Consider the following 18,288-nt stretch of genomic DNA (forward strand, 5'->3'; position numbering starts at 1 on the left):
TAAAATGCCACCAATTTACGTCAGCTGGGATCTTCCATCTTTGATCTTCCATCTCACTTCGTCACCGTCGTCGTTCTTCAGCATCACTTCTCTCTTCTTTTCTTCCCCTCTGTCGCTTTGAAGGTGTTATAGGCCGATCGGACGCATTGAGTACACACCGGGGGACACCCTCACTTACTGGTAGCTCATTCTCTTTGACCTGATTCTATTCCTTTGAATTTTCGGCTTTAGCTGAGGAGCTAGTCATCCCCGGTCGTCCACTTTGTTGAGCTCTTTCTCTCTCACATAAAATATGGCCTCTGAATCACCGTCGGAGACACTTGGTATGGACAAACTCATCCAACGCCACCCGCTGCAAAAGCTCCAGTCGCCCTCGCGAGGCGTCTCAGCCCTCCTTCACTCAGCCGGTCTTGCCAGCTTCGCCTACAGCTTCCACTGGCTGAGCACGCACCCCAACCACATCAACAGCGCGTACGGGTGGCACTTCCAGTACCTGACCATCATCGGGCTGACGCTCGCCACCGTCACCTTCGTGCTGGGCCTGCTGGCCGACCTGACGCTGTCCCGGCGGCTGTTCGCCGCGAAGAACGTGCTGAGCATGTGCTCGGCGCCGATGGAGGTGCTGGTCAGCACGCTGTACTGGGGCCTGCGCGCGATCGACCCGCAGCTGGTGGTGCCCAAGGAGCTGGAGCTGCCGCTCCCGACGGACGTCAGCTTCCACGCCACGCCGTCGGCCCTGCTGCTCGTCGACCTGCTGCTCTTCAGCCCGCCGTGGACCATCACCGCCGTGCCCGCCGTCGTGCTCAGCACCGCCATCGCCTTCCTCTACTGGTTCTGGATCGAGCTGTGCTACTCCTACAACGGCTTCTACCCGTACCCGCTCTTCGCCCTGCTGGACCAGACCCAGCGCGTCGCCCTGTTCGGCCTGAGCGCCGTCGTCATGGCGGGGAACACGGTCGTCTTGAAGCGCATCTATGCGCTGCTCAATGGGTCGCAGAAGGCCGGGACGGAGAAGCCGGGCAGGTTGAAGAATTAATTTTAGATCTGGGGGTACGAAAGGAAAGGACGGGGCAGAAGGGAAGAAAGAAAGTGGCGAGAAATGCATTTCTCAGGCGAAGGACAGGGAAAATTCTGATTTTGAATTTCTTGTGGGGTTTGCCTTGGTGCGGGCTCTGATATAAGTCTGCGAAAGGAAAGAAGGGGATTAGACGCACGCCCCTTCTCCTCTCCTCTCCCCTGTATGGTGGACTTCTGGCGTGTTCTGGAAGGGGGGCAAGGAAAGGGGGGGCTCCGGCGAGGTGGTAACGGGATTGGCATGTTGGAGTGCAATCAATTCATCTGGGTGTTTGCTTGGTTTGTTGGCTAGTCTTCAGCGATGGTTGACAGAAGGAGGAGTTCTACAGGCGGTGTGTCTGTGCTGCTCCCCGTCATCACGCTTCTGGATAAGTGAGCGTCTAACAGACACGGCTATCTATCCCCTTTGGGCTGTGAGCTGTGAGACAAGTCTCTCTGCATAGGTGCCTGTGGGATCGTATCAGGGGTCGGTGGGCTTCTCTCAAACAAGGAAACATGGATCTAGTGTCTCGCGCAACACTGAAATATGTATATTCACAGACAATCACTTGCCCGGATACTCCAGTACCAGTACCGTCTCACTGAATCTCCGAATACGCATTCAGCGCCAACTGACCGCCCAAGTGGGCGTAGAGCACATTGCTTCCTGCCGCAATCTCGCCCTTCCTGATCATGTCAATCATGCCTGCGAGACTCTTGCCCTCGTACACGGGATCCGTGATGAACGCTTCTGTCCTGGCCCCGAACCGGATCGCCTCGAGGGTTGCTTCGTCGGCTAACCCGTACGTGCCCGCGTGGTACCGCGTGTCGAGAATGATGTCGCTCACGGCGATGTCTGATTCGTTCAGCCCGATCTTGGAGGCGGTCTGTCGAGCAATCCGCAAGACTTGGTCGAATGTCTCCTTGGGCTTTGCGCTGGCGTCGATGCCGATGATCTTTCTCTTCTTCTCGTCAGGCCGTGGATGGAGGCTTTCAAGGAGTTTGAAGCCGGCCACCATGCCCGCGAACGTGGAGCCGGTGACGGCACAGACGATGATCGTGTCGAAGAACTGACCCAGCTGCTCTTCTTGGGCGTGCACCTCGAAGGCCCACCGGGCGAAACCGAGACCGCCCAGAGGATGATCTGAGGCTCCGGCGGGGATATACTAATATCGAAGACCAGAAGTCAGTATCCACGGCTGGAACATGGACAGAGGGAGGGCAGTAGGAGCTCGACGTCAATCGCTGCCCGTGGGATGCACTTATGATCCGAGCCAAGTCATCGGCATCCGACACCGACTTGCAACGAGCAGAGAGAGAGGGGGAGATAAAACTTACATAAGGTTTCCCTCCCTGGGCAATGACTTCCTCCTCCAAACCTTTCAGTGTCTGCTTGTGCTCAATGCCAAACCCTGACTGATCAAGCCTCACATCTGCGCTCATAAGTCTCGACAACTGGATGTTTCCCACCTTATCATACCCAACGTCCTCGTGATCCACCCATTTCTCTTGCACAAGCTTGCACTTCAACCCCAACTTGGCGGCAGCGGCAGCAACCTGACGAGTATGATTCGACTGGTATCCACCGATGGAGACCAATGTGTCGCATTTCTGGGAGAGAGCGTCGGGGACCAGATACTCGAGTTTGCGGGTCTTGTTGCCACCAAATGCGAGGGCCGAGTTGAGGTCTTCTCGCTTAGCATACACACCGACCTTGCCCCCTAGGGCAGCGGTTATGTTTGGAAGAGCATGGATGGGGGATGGTCCTAGAGTGAGGGGGTATCGGGGGATGGAGCCAAAGGTTTCGGGAAGGGGAATGTCTTCCGTCTTCAAGCTGGTTGCTGCCATGTCGGGGTCGATCTGTGCGTTCTCCTGCTCAGTGTCCTATGCCCAAATTACGGTCACTGAAGATGACACTCGTATTGGGGGGTTGAGTGCATTTTGTAGACGAAGAAATATCGCCTGAGGTTCGCTACGGCCAATAGCAATGTCATTTCACCGACGGACAATGGACTTGGCACCTCAATGCAGTTCGAATGGCGAGGGGGTGTTGTCCGTTGTCTTCTCAAAGCCGGAGCAAGGCTATTGAAATCGCGGTCACGGCGTGTTGTTCGGTATGGCAGCTGGGGACAGTCGGGAGACTCGGGGGTTGATTAGTCCAGGGCCCTGACGCCGAGGGCGCGTTCTGCTGATATGTGTTTCATTCCTGTTCTTTTATAAGGTGTATCTCGTGAGATGCAGGCCAATCAAGCTCTTCTAGTCAACCACTATCAATAGTCCTCGATGGATGGCTGGAAAAGTTGAAGAGGGATAACCTTCAACGCTCTTGAACCGAGTTTAATCAGGGTCTGACGAAAGTCGTCTCAATGTGTTGATCTTTCTTGGGACCGAGCACTTCATGGAGGGTCGTCCAGGAGAACAGAGAAAACGGCGAAGTCGCATCAGGGCGTTTCATCGTGAACGAGTACGAGCTGGTGTAAAAATCCTCCACGCAGAGATGGCCTCCTGTACCGTTGAGGACCAGCCTCAGTTCCGACTGCGCATCTGGGTCGTGGTCGAGAGGAAGGTCTATCTTGTGGAAGAGATAGTCAATGGTCTCGGTGCCTGGCTTGGTAAACCAGATGCTGATGGTGTAGGCATTCTCAGCCCTTGACAGACGCCAGATGTATTTCCTCGAGAAGGTGAAGGTGGGCACACTGGCCAAATTGTTGCCAACGGCCTTCATCATCTCAAAGTCGCCTTGCTCATGGTACAGGAGCTCTGCATCGGCAATGTTAAGTTTCCCATCGGCGTCGAGCACAGGTGACGGAGAAGGGGTTTTTGTGAATGTCGCCGTGCCTGAGCAGCGCCCCGATGGTTCCGAAGGGTTGCCGCTTTGTAACTTACGGTGGAGCAGCCAGGTGCCGGCGAGGTCTTGGAAGAGATGTGTGAGGAGAGTGGAGGAGGATGAGATGGCTTTTGACATGATGGGCAGATGATGGTTTGGACGGCACGGTTGAAGCCAGGCATGAAGCCGTGCGTCGTGGGTCGTGGTGGACGTGAGTTTGTGTACAGAACATGGAGTGTGTGAGTGTGTACCTGAGGTGCGTCCCCACCTTCTCCCAGCCATGTCTATTACTCAGTACGAGCCGGTACTCAGTAGCCGAGGCGGCCCCCCCTTCTCCCCCCCGAAAGTGGCCAAGGCCGGCTCTCTATTGCCCCCTAGGCGCAGCCCGCCTAAACTCTGCTTGCAGCGTGCAGAGAGGTCCGCCCGCAAATGAGCTCATCTGCCCCTAGGAGGCCTAGATGGCCTATCCTGCGTCCCTCTACGGAACCCCGGTGAACCCCCAAGCACTGATTTGACAGCTGCCAGCTGCCCCGGTGGAGAGCTCGCCGTCGACTGGCCAATTGTCGCTGGCTCTACCTGTCACTTTATGCATCGCAATCCCCTCCACCAACCGTCCCATCCCGTCCTCCCTTTTTCGCTCCGCGCGAACCTGCGTTATGCATGTTGCCTCGATCCTACTCTGCTCTTTTTACCGGCTCGTTCATTTGCCTTTCTGGAACCGGAAATGCCCATTGAATAAAATGCCTATCAGATCCCCGCCTACTATGCTAGCATGTCCCTTTAAGTTCCTGATTCCACTCCCTTGCCATTCGCCTTGTTTCTGCTCTCTGCTGTTGCCCGCCTCCGAGTTAGCAGCATCGCACTCGTTTGAATTGCTGGTAGATGCGGCGACTCACCATGTCCGCCGTTTGCTTTTCCTAGTCGTCATCACCGGCCCTCTACTTCAACAGTCCGACCCATGTTCGCTCCCTTCGACGACCGTCAATGCGCACGCGAATTCGCCTCTACCAGCACCCTGTGAACTCGACCAAAGTGTGCGCGACACAGGTCAATCGTGTTCAGAATGCGCTCCCTCTTGAAGTCCTCTCCTCTCCTCCTAGGCCTCTTGCGATTCGTGTCGGCTCAGAACATTGTTCCCACGTCGCCCTCCGACCAATTCCCTAGCTGCGCTGTCAATTGTGCGGTGCTACTGCAGGCGCAGACGGCTTGTGTGCCCCCAGCCCAGCCAGCCACAAATCAGATCACATACGAGAATTGCTTCTGTCAGAGCAGCTTCCTGCAAGCATTGTACAGCACTCCTGACGCCATCTGCACCGCCGAATGCACGAGCGAGTCTGACAGAGCACTGCTGCAAACATGGTTCACGGGCTTCTGTCAAAAGGTTGGTAGCGGTATCGACCCATTAGAGACCACGACCTCCACTTTCCAACCAAGCTCGACAACAGTGGTGACCATCACAAGTTACTCTACACCTCCTCCGACAGCTACAAACACAGGGACGGGCAGCGCGTCGGCGCCTGCTCCTCCTTCACACCAGTCATGGTAGGTCCGTTATGGGAGATTCTTCACTGAGATGTTGACAAAATTTACAGGATCGATGGTCATTGGCGTTGGATCCTCATGCTCGGAATTCTCGTCGTGGGGTTTGCGTTTCTTATCTGGCTCGCCATCTGGTTCAAGCGGCGACAACAGAGGAAGATCGAAGAGAGGAGAGCGGTGACTTCGGGGTTCCCAAGGGACGATGAGCACAGAGGAGGAGCTCGTGCAGCAACTCCGGATATTTGGGGTCCGCATCAGGTAGGTCCAAACGTGGCGAGTATTTGGTGCAGCAACGATGCTGATCTGTTGGCCAAGCATATGCACTATACAAAAGGTTGGGAATACCACAATGATCCGGCCATAATGGGAGGTGGCGGCCTCGCAGCTTCCTCCAACAAGCACGACAGAAGATCAAAGAGGATATCTTCTCAACGAAAACACCGGGATCTCCCTGAGATGACAGAGACTAGTGGCGGCAGACCACCCACATCACGGCAGCACTCGTCTTCTAAAGGCAAACATAGGGCGACAGACGAAATCCGGCCAGTAGAGCCCGAAACCAGCCACGCAGATAGAAGCCGGAGCAGGAGCGCAAAGGGAAGAGACCTGGACAGTGATCCAGAGAGAAACCAAGTCGATTCAGAACACCAAAGACGCCTCCGCGAGGTTAGAGGAATACGACGAAAGAAGAATGCCGACTAGATGTGAGATTATGGCGGGAAAAAATGTGATGGTGATATTGACGAAGCATGAGGCGCACGTTCTGGCTGACCTATGTGCATGTACGAAGCAGCAATCAAGTTAGCTTGGTTTTCGAGCAGGGTGTTTGAATTTTTTTTTCCACCTGGGAACTGGATCTTGCTGTGATATGAAGACTTGGGTACTGGTTGACGATGGACTTATAGAACGACGGCTCTACGTCTGTATGTGGCCAAGAAGACGAAGAATGTTAATACCTGAGATGCTGCCCCCTTACAGCAGACAACCCTCTAGAGGCGATCACCAGGTAAAGATGATACAAGATTGCGATGTCCATAGTCCTAATACCGTGGATGCAAGTTCGAGTAATGCTCGGCCCTCTGCATAGCTCCCATTCCGGACAATATGAAGGCCGCCTCCACAAATATACTCGATTCGGCTAGTGTCAACAGACCAAGCAATCAATCCTTGTCAAGTCGCCTCCTAGTCGACGGTCCGTCTCCAGATCTTCATCCGTGATTTGGCCCCGGCATATCTGTTGTGTTTCCCTGAGGTAAGAATAGAGACAAACTCGCAAGGCAATATACCCTTTTGCGTCCAAACATTAATTTCCGGGGGTGGCGCCGTTTAACTGTATTGAACTTTGTCCAAAGCTTCCCTAGGCCTCTACCCGCTTCATCTGCACTTCACCTCCATCTGCACCAAACATCACCGCTCCATTTAACCTTCCACAGGATCTCTCGAAGAAAATGTTGTGATCGGCGAGCATACCGGGATCTGGGCTTGGCTCTGAAAACCCAACGCAACGATCTAACGACCATTATCGATTGTCTCCTGGGGAAACCTTTTCCGCTGCTTGCAATGCTTTCGCCCTCAGTCAACCATTGTCTCGGCTATTGAAACTCTGCATTGACTTCAACCCGTGAAGCACTGGTGGCTTGGTCTGTGCGAGAGATGGGAAACCGACCGCTGTGGGAGAGCCTCGTCTGGCGCGGCCGAGGTTGGGGATGTGCGGTTTTCCCGCATCGAGTACACGAGCTGTCGAAGATGCCATTGCTTGGTTGCCGTGGACGAAGGACTGTAAGTTCCCCTGATAGGATGTGCAGGTCTGTTGACTGCTCTGGCGGTTCACAACACGAGTGCTTCAGGAGGTAGGTTGCCTTTTGGTTCGTCGCCCTGCAGGCCTATATAATGCTCGACGGGACGCTCGATCAGAAAGACATACCAGCGCCTGCAGCTCCTGTATCAGTTCGTCTCTCTTACACGTCGTCCTGCATCGTCCTTGGAAATGCCGTCATCTTCAGTCTTCAGCTTTGCCCTTCTGGCGCTGTCACTTGACATTACGAATGCTTATACCAGCAGTTCGTGGTCGAGCGATATGATGACGTCTCCCACACTATCCCTCGATCCATCACCGACCTCTTGGTCAACATCATGCTCGACGTCCTGGTCGACCTCTTGGTCCAACTCATGGACCACCTCGTGGACCACGACGACTTCGACCAGCACCACTACGACCACTTCCACGACCAGCACCAGCAGCAGCAGTTCCGCCGCACTCGCCGCGGCCACGCCCACCAGCGACTGCATCAACAACGAAAGCTACCAGGCCGACAACTACTGCGGCTGCTCGTACTCGATGACGTGCGGCACCCACCCCATCTACGACGATAGCACCATCCTGCTGGGCATCTACTCGCTGGGTTCTCTCACCGACAACCACATGGACTACTGCTCGGAGCAGTGCGACGTCGACTACCTCTGCCTGAGCGTCGTCGTCAATGTCGAGGAGCAGCGATGCTACATGTACAACGAGCTTCCGATCGGCGGCACCGCCGACACCAACTACGACCTCGCCGTGCGGGTCAACAATGGGCCGGGGTCCTGCGTCAATGACCAAGTCGGCGTCTGTCTCGCCAACATCCCGACTCGGAAATGGTAGAAGACGGCGTTGGCTGTCGGCTCGACCGGGAAGGAAAAGAGGAAATATAGCTGTTCTATTTTTCTTGGAATAATACATTTCCTTTGTGGGTTGGAATGGTTGGTTGGGCTTTGGTGTGGTGGGAGTATTAAACGAGAAGGGAGTTGTCGTTGGGGGTTTGCACAGGTGTTGTCGGGCTGGGTGGGTGGGCTCATTGTCATGTTGTATCTGCATCTCCTGCCATTTAAAATGGACTAATCTATTGCTACGTAAAATATATATTACGTGGCACTTTTTATTCTCTATTTCCGCCGGCTGGCTGCGTAGATGAGTACATTTCCAACTCACCAGACGTGTGCCGCTCATATACCAGCGAACCAAGTGTTCGCAGGAGCAAGGCCGTGCTGCACTAGATCCCTTGCCCATCAGATCTAATTCATTGAGTGGTGTAGCCATGTCAACGAGCTCGAGGCGAAGCTACGTCGCTAGATCCCGGACGACGACGCCCACCGAAAGCGGCTGGATGAGGTGGCCCGCCCCTCTCTACGAGATATGGTAAGGGGAAAGTGTACAGTAAGAAGAAACTTCGGGTACAAGATCTCTTAACTATTCGCTTTCACCAGCAGTGGTAAACTGGACGCATTTTATATCTTTTAGAGAAAAGACCAAAGACACGCGCCTAAAGTCTTGATTTTAATATCATCTCTGTGGTTGTTTATAGTGTGTATCAAGGTGTGTTATCGCCTGCAGGATTGAACACAGTCAGAAATGCTCCACATGACAACCAACCCCCATACCAAGATTCTGTGGTCGAGGGGACTCACCTCCTGGAAAGCATCGTAGCCGAAGAGATAGGGCTGGAACTTTGCGTCGCCCCAGCGATTCGGGTTGTCACTCGTAGCCACAGACCAGGAGTCTTCCAGACTGGCCTGGCGCATGTCCTGGTCTCGTCTCTCCTGCTCCGGCCCATCGGGGATATGCCACATCTCACCCAGCTCGCGCGCCTCTCGTTGGATGCGATAGCAGCGGTCTCTCCGAATGTCCTGAAAATGTCCCATCAGGACAGGAAGGTCCGTGCGGTCAGCAGCTCTGTCCACACACTCGGCCAGGGCGGCGGCGTCCTCGAGCGCCATGGCAGCCCCCTGGGCGAGATGCGGCACCATTGCGTGGCTGGCGTCGCCGATCACGACCAGCCTGCCGGATGTCGACACCCACGTCGGCGACTCCTCGATCTCGGCGAGCTGCCACTTGAGCGGCTCCGGGACCAGGTCGATCAGCTGGCGCACGAGGGGGTCCCAGTCGCCGAATCGAGTCTGCAGTTCGCTCAGCGGCACCACTTTCGCCACCAGCCCCACGGACGGCGTGCTGGAGTCGCACAGCACAAAGTTGTACATGGTGCTGTTGCTGATCGGGTACGCGACGACGTGCGCTTGGGGTCCGACCCAGTAGATTGCGTTGGCATGGTCAATGAGCGGCTCCAGGTCCGGGTTGCTTCGTAACGACGCCGCCGGAATCAGCGTACGATACACGCAGCTAGGCGAGAAGCGGATGTTGACGTCCTGGCCGTTCAAGACGGCTTTGCGCGCGTGCGATTTGAGCCCTGTCGAGTAAATGAGAAACTATCATCAAGAAAAGAGACGACACCTTACCGTCCGCTCCGATGATCAAATCCGCCGTCAACTTCGTGCCATCCCCAAGGATGACGGATGGCTCGGCCTCGTTGATGATGGAAACGAACGTGTCCAGGATGATTTTGACTCCGGCCTTATATGCTCTATCGAGAAGGACCTTGTGGAGATCCGCGCGATGAATTACCAAATACGGCTCTCCATATCGTTGTTGGACGTCCGGCAGCAAGGGCATCTGGACAATCGTGCTGCCATCTTTCCACCGTTTCAAATAGATCGACTTGGGCCAGCAGGAGAGACTCGCAATCTATTTCCCACCACCGGATTAGGCGATGCATTTCCCGCATCCTTCGAGAAGGGTGACAAATACTCGCCTCGTCGTGGACTCCCAGTCTTTTCAACACGTGCATCGAATTTGGAGGAAGCTGGATCCCAGCACCCACGGCCGAGAGCTGATGTCAATCGATTAGCCAGAGTGGGTGACCAGCATGGCCTGGCACAGAAACAACCTTTGGGGCACCTTCGAGGACGGTGACATGGTTGCCTTTTTCTGCAAGAGTAGTTGACGCTGCAAGTCCTGCGATCCCAGCTCCGATGATGATGATGTCGAATGTTCGTTTTCCCATAGTGGAGAGATATCTCGAAGATTCGCTTCGAGGTAGACGTCTCCTGTGTTCGTCGATATGTCATCGAATATGCCCGTGTTAACAATAATCGATGTTAGCAGAACTGTCCGCGCTCCTGTTACGCCACTCAGGCCAGACTCTTCTCCACAAAGCTGTCTTGGAGACTGATTCGGGGCTCGTGGGGCGCAACTCTGGTTCATCCTCCTTGACCGCCACTCGGGAGTCTGCCCCGAGATCGAACTTAGATCAATCGGGTCAAAGATAGAGTCAAGAGCTGCCTGTGCGTATAAATATATGGCAGGGCAGAGGTGCAGCAGACAGTCATCAGGAGAGACAACCCTGCTTTGCAAGATCTCCGAACGAGCAACTAACTGACCATAGTATCCGTTGAGTTGGGTCCCGCCGAGCGGGAGAATCGCGGTGGCGTGGACGTCAAGAATGGTAAGACCATGGCTGGCTATCACCCATCTATCCATCTCCACATCGATGCCAGTCGTGTTTGCTGATTGCATCCAAGAATTCAGCCTTCCCTCAGACTCCGACAGTAAGTTTCCAGACACTGGACCGCCTCTGCCCATCTAGTATGACCGCAACGGCAACCAATCCCCGGGATCCCAAGCCTTCTACCGGACGCCCATGACCCTTGAACTTTGCGACTCGGCAGAAACGGAGTCTCACGTCCGTGCTGTCGTATTGGTTATTCATCGGGACTTTGAACTTGATCATTGTGGTATGTGTGAAGGAAGGTGAATGTTGGGAGAGTGAGACTGGCAGTGACTCTGCAGGGGCCCTTTTTCTTCGACTTTGCCGATGACTTCTATGTGAGCTTCTCTGCGCTCTCGGACACTATCAACGGCCCTTCACTGGCCTACGGTTCCGGAGTAGTGTCATGTACATCAAGATGGTATTGCTGGTCGCGTACTAACCACCAATTCCAAGTGCCTGTTCTGGGTTCCCTTGGTCAATGTATTCGGTATCAGGGTTTCGTTTTTAATCGCCACGCTGGGAGCCGCCACGTTCTCGATCTGGGCAGCTGTCACATCCAGATTTGGAGGATTCGTCGCCACACGCGTGCTGTCGTCTTTTTTCTTCTCCTCGCCCGAAACCCTGGGCCCGCAGATCGTCGCTGCGGCCGCCCTCCTGGACTTGACACAGTTTAGCTATCGTCTTAGATGCCACAGCGTCCAAGGCAGACGACTGTGTTTAGTGCAGTTCAGGCCAATGCATCGGATGATGGGTCCGTCGCTGGGAAAGAGGGTGGGGAGGATTTCCTCGACCTTTTTGAGCTCGCCAGAGCTGGAGGAAAGATCAAATGGACTGGAGCATTTGGGGACAGAGGCGAACATTGACGTGGATTCCAATTCCTGCAGCAGCTCGTCCGCACCATTGATCTCTGTTTCTCCAAAGTAGACATTGGAATCGTCGCCTCGGAAGCGAATGAAGTCGTGAAAATGTCATCTGGACAAGAGTTTTGCAGACGGTCGTAGTCTCAACAGGATGTATGAGGCATAGTCTTGTAAAAGGCTAGTTGTGGCGGCCTTGTTATACCCAGACACGGCTCAGTGCTATCACCCAATAAATGCCGATAACCTCATCGGCCGGGCGACTCTTGATCGGACTCCATTCCGGAGAGGTCTGCTCAATGGTGTTTAGTGAGTGTACCGAAGTCTCGGGATGGGCTCCCGTGTTGCTTGACCCCACAAGTATCAAAGTTATGTGTTGCCGGAAACGTTACCCGCTGAGATGGCGGCAAGTAGGCAAGCAAATGCGAAATTGATGTGCAGCTGAGAAGTTTTTGTAGCCGGGAGAAGAGTATAATGTGGCTTCTATAGATATATCGTTTCCCCAGAAGACACCCAGCAGCACCCAGAGTGAAGATCTAGGCGACACAACTGTACGAATTCTATATTCTGTCACTTCAATCATGGTTTCCGCAATTGCTTTCGTCGCCCCCAAGCCGGGAGCGCCATTCGAGTGTCGATCTGTGGAACTTGACGAAGTAAGGCCACATGAAGTCTTGGTTGATATCAAAGCCACAGGTATCTGCCACACCGACATTGCAGTCCAACAGGGGAAACTTCCAATGCGGTTGCCCGGCATTCTTGGCCACGAAGGTACTGTCGACGTCGTCCACGGAAGACACAAATGCTGAAGTATTGCAAAGGGGCAGGTGTGGTCCGTATGGTCGGGTCAGAAGTGAAGGACGTCCAGCCAGGCGACCACGTTGTTCTGTCGTATAACTCTTGCGGCACCTGCAGAAGCTGTAAAGGCGAAAAGCCATACCAGTGCGACAATGCTGAGAGCATGAACTTTGGTGGCTCGCGGCCGGATGGATCTCAAACCGTCACCTCAGACTCGGAAACAATACGCACCTGTTTCTTTGGCCAATCGTCTTTTTGCAGCCCCGCGATTGTCCAGGAAGCGTCGTGCGTGAAGGTAGACAAGAGCCTTCCGCTGAAAGTCATCTGTGCACTTGGCTGCGGGTTCCAGACGGGAACTGGGGCAGTATATAACGTGGTGGACCCTCAGCAAAGGAATATCCGGCACATTGCGATCTTTGGGGTTGGGGCAGTCGGCTGTGCTGCTATCATGGCAGCATCTCATCTGGCGACATCATCCAGCGCGGCACCCGCTTTCGAAATCATCGCAATAGATATCAATGATTCACGTTTAGAACTTGCGAAAGAGCTTGGCGCGACCAGAGTCATCAACTCAAGACAGGGAACCGCTCGAGAGGCCATTATGGAGATCACCAATAACGAGGGCCTCGACGCCGCCGTCGATTGTACTGGCGTGCTTGCTGTCATCAACGAGATGATAGCCTTGGTTGGGCCGGGAGGCATAGCAGTGTCGGTCGGCGGTCCACCACCAGGAATCAAAGCTTCTGTGGATGTCTTTGGCATGATCATCAAAAGTAAGACTTACAGTGGATGCCATCAAGGGAATGCCTTTTCAAAGACTGTACGTGTCGTCGAGCCCTTCCTTTCCCAGTTGCTTTGTCCTGACTTCTGCAATACAGTATATCCCCTGGCTTGCCGACTTATACGCAAGGGGCCAATTTCCTCTGCAAAAGCTGCAAAAAACGTACAGGGCTGAGGAGATCAACCAGGCGTGCCAGGATATGCTTGACGGCAAAGTCCTAAAACCAGTTCTTCTCTGGGATTAATGGTCCCACCTTGAGAGACGAGAAAAGTAGGTGCCAGGACGAAGGTACTTGATGTTTCCTCCCTATGCTTGGCATCGGATCTGTATAGCTGTCGCCCCAGTTGTATACGAGGTGTATACGAGTTAATTCTTACCATAGCTGGAGATGTCCAAGATTCCAAGACACAAGACGCCAATCGGGTGGAAGAAGTGATACTTTGTCGTTCCGTGCAGAGAAATTATAAGCGGTTTACTGCCTTGGCATGAACAGCTAGGCTGTGGCTTTGTGCCTGAGTTTCTCTTTACCGAGTACATACAAGTTACAGATATGCATGGCACCATCAATGCCCCTCCTCACACTGACTTGTTCGTGGTACAAAACGTGGAAGCTCGTCCGGCATCATGCTTGAAACCAGTTGCCGGCCAGTGCCGAACCTTCCGAAGGAAACGCTGCCGACTTATCGTGTGAGGGATTACTGTCTATGGGATCAAGTTGCCCCTCCACAATGCAACCTGGCAGAAGCTCTAACCTGCCTGTCGGGGGATAGATCGACCATGTCGACATCCCACAACCTGGTTGAGATCCTGGTCAAGCCAATCACACCACTTGAGCGTCACTGATACTGGTGACTATTCCTTCCTCCCAGTCCCAAAGAGTTCCTGGCAAGCTCGTGCATACTTCCGCAGAGCTCCTGGACTCCGTACTCGGTGCTGTAATCAACGTGAGTGGCCCTTGACGTAACGTACCACCATGCATCCGTGCGTAGCACGACATCGACTGTGGCAAGCTCCAAGGTAACCTTCTCGAGCTGCTTGGTTGAGCGTCAATGTTCAAGCTCACCTCTCCCCAGCTTGTCCCTCTGTCTGTTTGATCTGCTCTTGCTGCGTTGGAGTCCATAAATTCATGATGAGGTCCTTCAAAAGCATGCTCCTGGCCCTCACAGCCGGCATCGGCATCGTTGCGGCTCAAGTTGGCCCTCTGGGCACGGATGGAAGGCCAACAACCTATACCGCAAACTACTTCGACCAGCCCATCGATCATTTCCAGACCAGCTCTCGGTATGCGCCCAACACAAATGCCACTTTCAAGCAAAGGTACTATTTCGACGACACGTACTACAAGCCGGGAGGCCCGGTCTTCCTCTACATCAGTGGCGAGACCAGCGGACCATCACGCTTTTCGAATCTTCAGACCGGGATCATCCAGATCTTGATGAATGCGACGGGCGGATTAGGTGTCATCCTTGAGAACAGATACTATGGTGAAAGCTATCCGTTTCCGAATTCTACAACTGACAATCTGCGATTCCTCACCACCGAGCAGACTATTGCCGACAATGCGTATTTCGCTCAACATGCTACATTCCCTAACGTCACCGGTGGGAACAACCTCACGGCTCCAGGCCACCCGTGGATCTTGTATGGGGGCAGTCTCGCCGGTGCACAGACAGCCTTTTCTCTCGTAGCGTATGAAGGACTTCTTTGGGGAGGCATTGCTGCTTCGGGCGTGATCCACGCCGTTCTGGGATATCCTGAATGGTATGATCCCATACAGGAGAATGGGCCCCAGGATTGCATCTCCCGAATCAACAACATCATCGATAAAATGGACTACCTAATCCAACAGAATAACACGAAAGCTATTCAGCAGTTGAAGGATATCTTTGGACTCGGAACTTTGAGTGATCTCAGAGATTTCGCAATGACTGTAAGTGAAGCCCCTGCTTTTCCGTCGGGACCACCACTCAATCCCTCAGATTGCATTCCCCTTGGGCGGACCGATGAATTACCCTACCAACACCTGGCAAGAGCTCAACTGGTATCCAGCCTATGACAGCCCAGACTTCTTCTTGTTTTGCAACAACATCACCAACATGGACGCCCCAGCAAGCATCACCTCAGTGGACACGCAGTTGGCGAACTACACCAATGGCTCGGCCTGGACTGGACTGGGAGCGTATGCGAACTATGTCAAAGAAGTGATTGTCTCGACCTGTGACAGTCCAGACCTGATTGACACGACTGAATGCTTCTCCACTCAAAACGGTAGGCTCAGAGACCGAAGTCTTTCTTCTTGAGCAACGACTGACGTTCGAGCAGCAACTTTCTACGCCGATCCGACCAATTCAGCTTCTCGCTCCTATCTCTACAGTACATGTATAGAGCAAGGCGCCTACCAACTCCCGCAGCCGTACGGGAAACCGTCTCTTCTCTCCCGGGTCATTGGCCTCGACTACACCCAGCAATGGTGCACGTGGGCATTCCCGCCGGGTCCACTGTCGCCTCAAGCTGTGCCGGCTCCGGACGGCCCCAACCTGACGTGGTACAACCATTACGGCGACTTCAATCTCTCGGCGCCGAGACTGGCGCTGATCGACGGTGGAAGCGACGTGTGGCGGGACGTATGCTACCACGGCCGCAACGCCAGCACGCGGTACGGGGCGAACCAGATGCTCATCACCGGCGGCGGCCACCACTGGGACAGCTCGGGGATCCTGAACATCAGCGCGGAGCCGGACTTCATCAAAGCGGCGCATGAATGGGAGCTGAGGCAAGTGACGGGCTGGTTGGATGAGTGGGATGCGACGCATGAGAAGAAGGTCAGAAAGAGGGACGAGCTGTAACGGAAATCTCGAGAGGAGGGGAGGGGGGGGGGTTTCTAGATCGCTATCCTAGGTCTAATTAATCCTGATCCACGACTTTGTCCCATCCACCCATCCCCTGAGCATGCGTCGCCACATATGCTGGTTTTGCACAACAACATGGATTAATAGTGGTATTGTCGCTGCAGATTTGTGTGGTGGTGTTTACGGAGGGACGTTTGCACAGCCTCATCAACAGCGATCGAACACGATGTGATGATGTGGCTTGGCAGCATCTGCGCCTCCGACTTCACTTCCATCCCAGTAATATTTCGAGCACCTCGATTTATCCATGGATAGATATAATCCGATATAGAGCCAAGATTTGGAGGACATACACATATACATGTATACTCCCTGTATCTCCCCACAAATACTGAATTGGCGCCCCCTAGGACCGTGGGACTATTAGGCAGGCCGGAATCCCATTTTTCACCGACCATGACCATGTCTCTTCCACGACCACCACACTGTTCCTTCACTATCCCCAGCATCCACGACGACGTCGAGCTCGACTGCCGGATCTACTACCCGCGACGCCCGGAGAGGAGCTCGGGCTCGCGCGTGTTTGGGCGAGGGTTCGCCGTCTTTGCGCACCCCTACGCGCCGCTGGGCGGGTGCTATGATGACCCCGTGGTCGCGCTCGCTGGGGGCGTCCTGCTCCAAGGCGGCTATTTTCTGACGACGTTCAACTTCAGGTACGCGGAGCGGAGCGGACCTGCTGTTACGCCGCTGCCCATCCACATATGTATATTCTCGCGCTCCTGAACTGACGTGGTGGTGACTTAGAGGCGCTTCCGGATCGGCGGGGAGGACGTCGTGGACCGGCAAGCCAGAGCTGGCCGACTACGTGTCGGTCTACGGGTTCATGGTGTGCTACATCGACGCCATTTTCCGACGGCTGCCTGGCGAAAATGACGCCCCTCCGGCTAACAAACCACCGGTTTTGATTCTGGGAGGGTATTCGTACGGGGCGATGATCGCGTCTCATCTGCCGGCGGTGGACCTCGTCATTGATCTGTTCCGCTCGCCAGCGCCTGGTTCGGCAGAGAGCGAGATCAGACGCCGAGCGACGGACCTGGCGCAATACGCACGAGCCTACCTGGACATGCATTCGGGGTCGCCGACGCTGACGACGCCGCGGGTTCGTGGCAGCAGTGCCGCAGTAGGAGAACCGGGCAAGAAGCACAGTCCCGGTGTCATCATGGGGGGCTACGAGTCGGACGCCGCCAGTCGACGACGAGTCAGTCGAGAAAACTCGGGGAGAAGCGTGGACGGGGAGAGGATCAGGCAGAGCTTGGACAGGATTCGCCGTAAGATCATCTCCCAGCCCAGCAGCCCGAGTGCACAGGCAACGAAGGATGCAGCTGTGGAGTCTGCCCTGGTACAGCCAGAGGTCGCCTATGTCATCGTATCCCCCATATTGTCCATGGCGGCCGGGTTCACGACGATGTTCTCAAAGTTGAGATTTACTCGGAAGGACCGCGAGATTCCCTCTTCTTCTCCAAAAAGAGAGTTCCACGAGCTGATGGTGCGTCCGTGTTGTTGCTGCTACGGGACACGCGACGGCTTCACCTCTGCGGCCAAGTTGGAACGGTGGGCTCAAGATCTACAATCGCAGCCGGGCTCGCGGTTGGTCACGGTCAGTGCAGACACGGGCCACTTCTGGCATGAAGCAGAGGGCATCGTTCGACTTCGCCAAGGTCTCGCGGAATTCCTGGAGATCGTGGCACAACTCGGTCTCCCTTCAGACCAGGTCGGGTCCGGGGAGACCGTCGAAACCCCCACAAGTACCCCGAGACCGCGGCCAAGAGCCCCCGAAGTCACAGCTGCCGACCTTGCAGCAGGATGAGGAGAACCATATCAATGGGAACGGACGGTGCGCCCGAGTAATCTCGAAATTCTCCTGGTGACGTCGGAGGGGCTCAGTCGAGAGAAGTTCGGCCTCCAATCAAAGACGGCCGCTTGGAGTCTAGATCCTTGGAACTTCTCTTTTTCCTATTATCAAGTGGCAGACAAAGATGGCCCGAACTAAGCGCCCGTGCGGCAGTTGGGGAAAAGCCGGCAGATTGTTGCGAGACGCATGTGCAGTCGGTGGACGGTGCAGTTTGGAAGCACATGCTCGTTCGCATCTTTTCTCAGGTGGTCGTGCGGTTCGGTTGCAGCCGATCGTGCAGCACTAGCCAGCCTCATGCCGTGCATCTGGTGC

The 18,288-nt window shown here is 54.7% G+C and overlaps 9 protein-coding genes across 9 annotated transcripts; 6 read left to right on the top strand and 3 right to left on the bottom strand.

The window, feature by feature from the left end:
* Positions 1–292: 292 nt before the first annotated feature.
* On the top strand, positions 293–1,036 carry AYL99_10808 (hypothetical protein; the record flags this gene model as incomplete). The annotated part of the gene is made up of 1 exon (XM_018842314.1): positions 293–1,036. One exon carries the CDS (start codon positions 293–295, stop codon positions 1,034–1,036), a length of 744 nt encoding a protein of 247 aa, XP_018688475.1.
* A 616-nt stretch (positions 1,037–1,652) lies between these two features.
* On the bottom strand, positions 1,653–2,901 carry AYL99_10809 (1-aminocyclopropane-1-carboxylate deaminase; the record flags this gene model as incomplete). Its single annotated transcript, XM_018842315.1, has 2 exons — positions 1,653–2,219; positions 2,392–2,901. The coding sequence occupies 2 exons, from the start codon at positions 2,899–2,901 to the stop codon at positions 1,653–1,655; spliced, it is 1,077 nt and encodes a 358-aa protein (XP_018688476.1).
* A 493-nt stretch (positions 2,902–3,394) lies between these two features.
* Positions 3,395–4,018, bottom strand: AYL99_10810 (hypothetical protein; the record flags this gene model as incomplete). The annotated part of the gene is made up of 1 exon (XM_018842316.1): positions 3,395–4,018. The coding sequence occupies one exon, from the start codon at positions 4,016–4,018 to the stop codon at positions 3,395–3,397; it is 624 nt and encodes a 207-aa protein (XP_018688477.1).
* A 925-nt stretch (positions 4,019–4,943) lies between these two features.
* On the top strand, positions 4,944–6,121 carry AYL99_10811 (hypothetical protein; the record flags this gene model as incomplete). The annotated part of the gene is made up of 3 exons (XM_018842317.1): positions 4,944–5,422; positions 5,473–5,677; positions 5,735–6,121. The coding sequence occupies 3 exons, from the start codon at positions 4,944–4,946 to the stop codon at positions 6,119–6,121; spliced, it is 1,071 nt and encodes a 356-aa protein (XP_018688478.1).
* Positions 6,122–7,406: 1,285 nt separating this feature from the next.
* On the top strand, positions 7,407–8,060 carry AYL99_10812 (hypothetical protein; the record flags this gene model as incomplete). The annotated part of the gene is made up of 1 exon (XM_018842318.1): positions 7,407–8,060. The coding sequence occupies one exon, from the start codon at positions 7,407–7,409 to the stop codon at positions 8,058–8,060; it is 654 nt and encodes a 217-aa protein (XP_018688479.1).
* A 678-nt stretch (positions 8,061–8,738) lies between these two features.
* Positions 8,739–9,902, bottom strand: AYL99_10813 (hypothetical protein; the record flags this gene model as incomplete). Its single annotated transcript, XM_018842319.1, has 3 exons — positions 8,739–8,783; positions 8,864–9,639; positions 9,689–9,902. 3 exons carry the CDS (start codon positions 9,900–9,902, stop codon positions 8,739–8,741), a joined length of 1,035 nt encoding a protein of 344 aa, XP_018688480.1.
* Positions 9,903–12,217: 2,315 nt separating this feature from the next.
* AYL99_10814 (aryl-alcohol dehydrogenase) lies at positions 12,218–13,459 on the top strand (the record flags this gene model as incomplete). Its single annotated transcript, XM_018842320.1, has 3 exons — positions 12,218–12,407; positions 12,458–13,254; positions 13,313–13,459. The coding sequence occupies 3 exons, from the start codon at positions 12,218–12,220 to the stop codon at positions 13,457–13,459; spliced, it is 1,134 nt and encodes a 377-aa protein (XP_018688481.1).
* Positions 13,460–14,362: 903 nt separating this feature from the next.
* Positions 14,363–16,061, top strand: AYL99_10815 (hypothetical protein; the record flags this gene model as incomplete). Its single annotated transcript, XM_018842321.1, has 3 exons — positions 14,363–15,145; positions 15,195–15,483; positions 15,538–16,061. 3 exons carry the CDS (start codon positions 14,363–14,365, stop codon positions 16,059–16,061), a joined length of 1,596 nt encoding a protein of 531 aa, XP_018688482.1.
* A 465-nt stretch (positions 16,062–16,526) lies between these two features.
* AYL99_10816 (hypothetical protein) lies at positions 16,527–17,931 on the top strand (the record flags this gene model as incomplete). Its single annotated transcript, XM_018842322.1, has 2 exons — positions 16,527–16,777; positions 16,869–17,931. The coding sequence occupies 2 exons, from the start codon at positions 16,527–16,529 to the stop codon at positions 17,929–17,931; spliced, it is 1,314 nt and encodes a 437-aa protein (XP_018688483.1).
* Between the last annotated feature and the right edge of the window lie 357 nt (positions 17,932–18,288).

The sequence above is a fragment of the Fonsecaea erecta genome (assembly GCF_001651985.1).
Source record: "Fonsecaea erecta strain CBS 125763 chromosome Unknown Scaff12, whole genome shotgun sequence".
NCBI lineage: Eukaryota > Fungi > Ascomycota > Eurotiomycetes > Chaetothyriales > Herpotrichiellaceae > Fonsecaea > Fonsecaea erecta.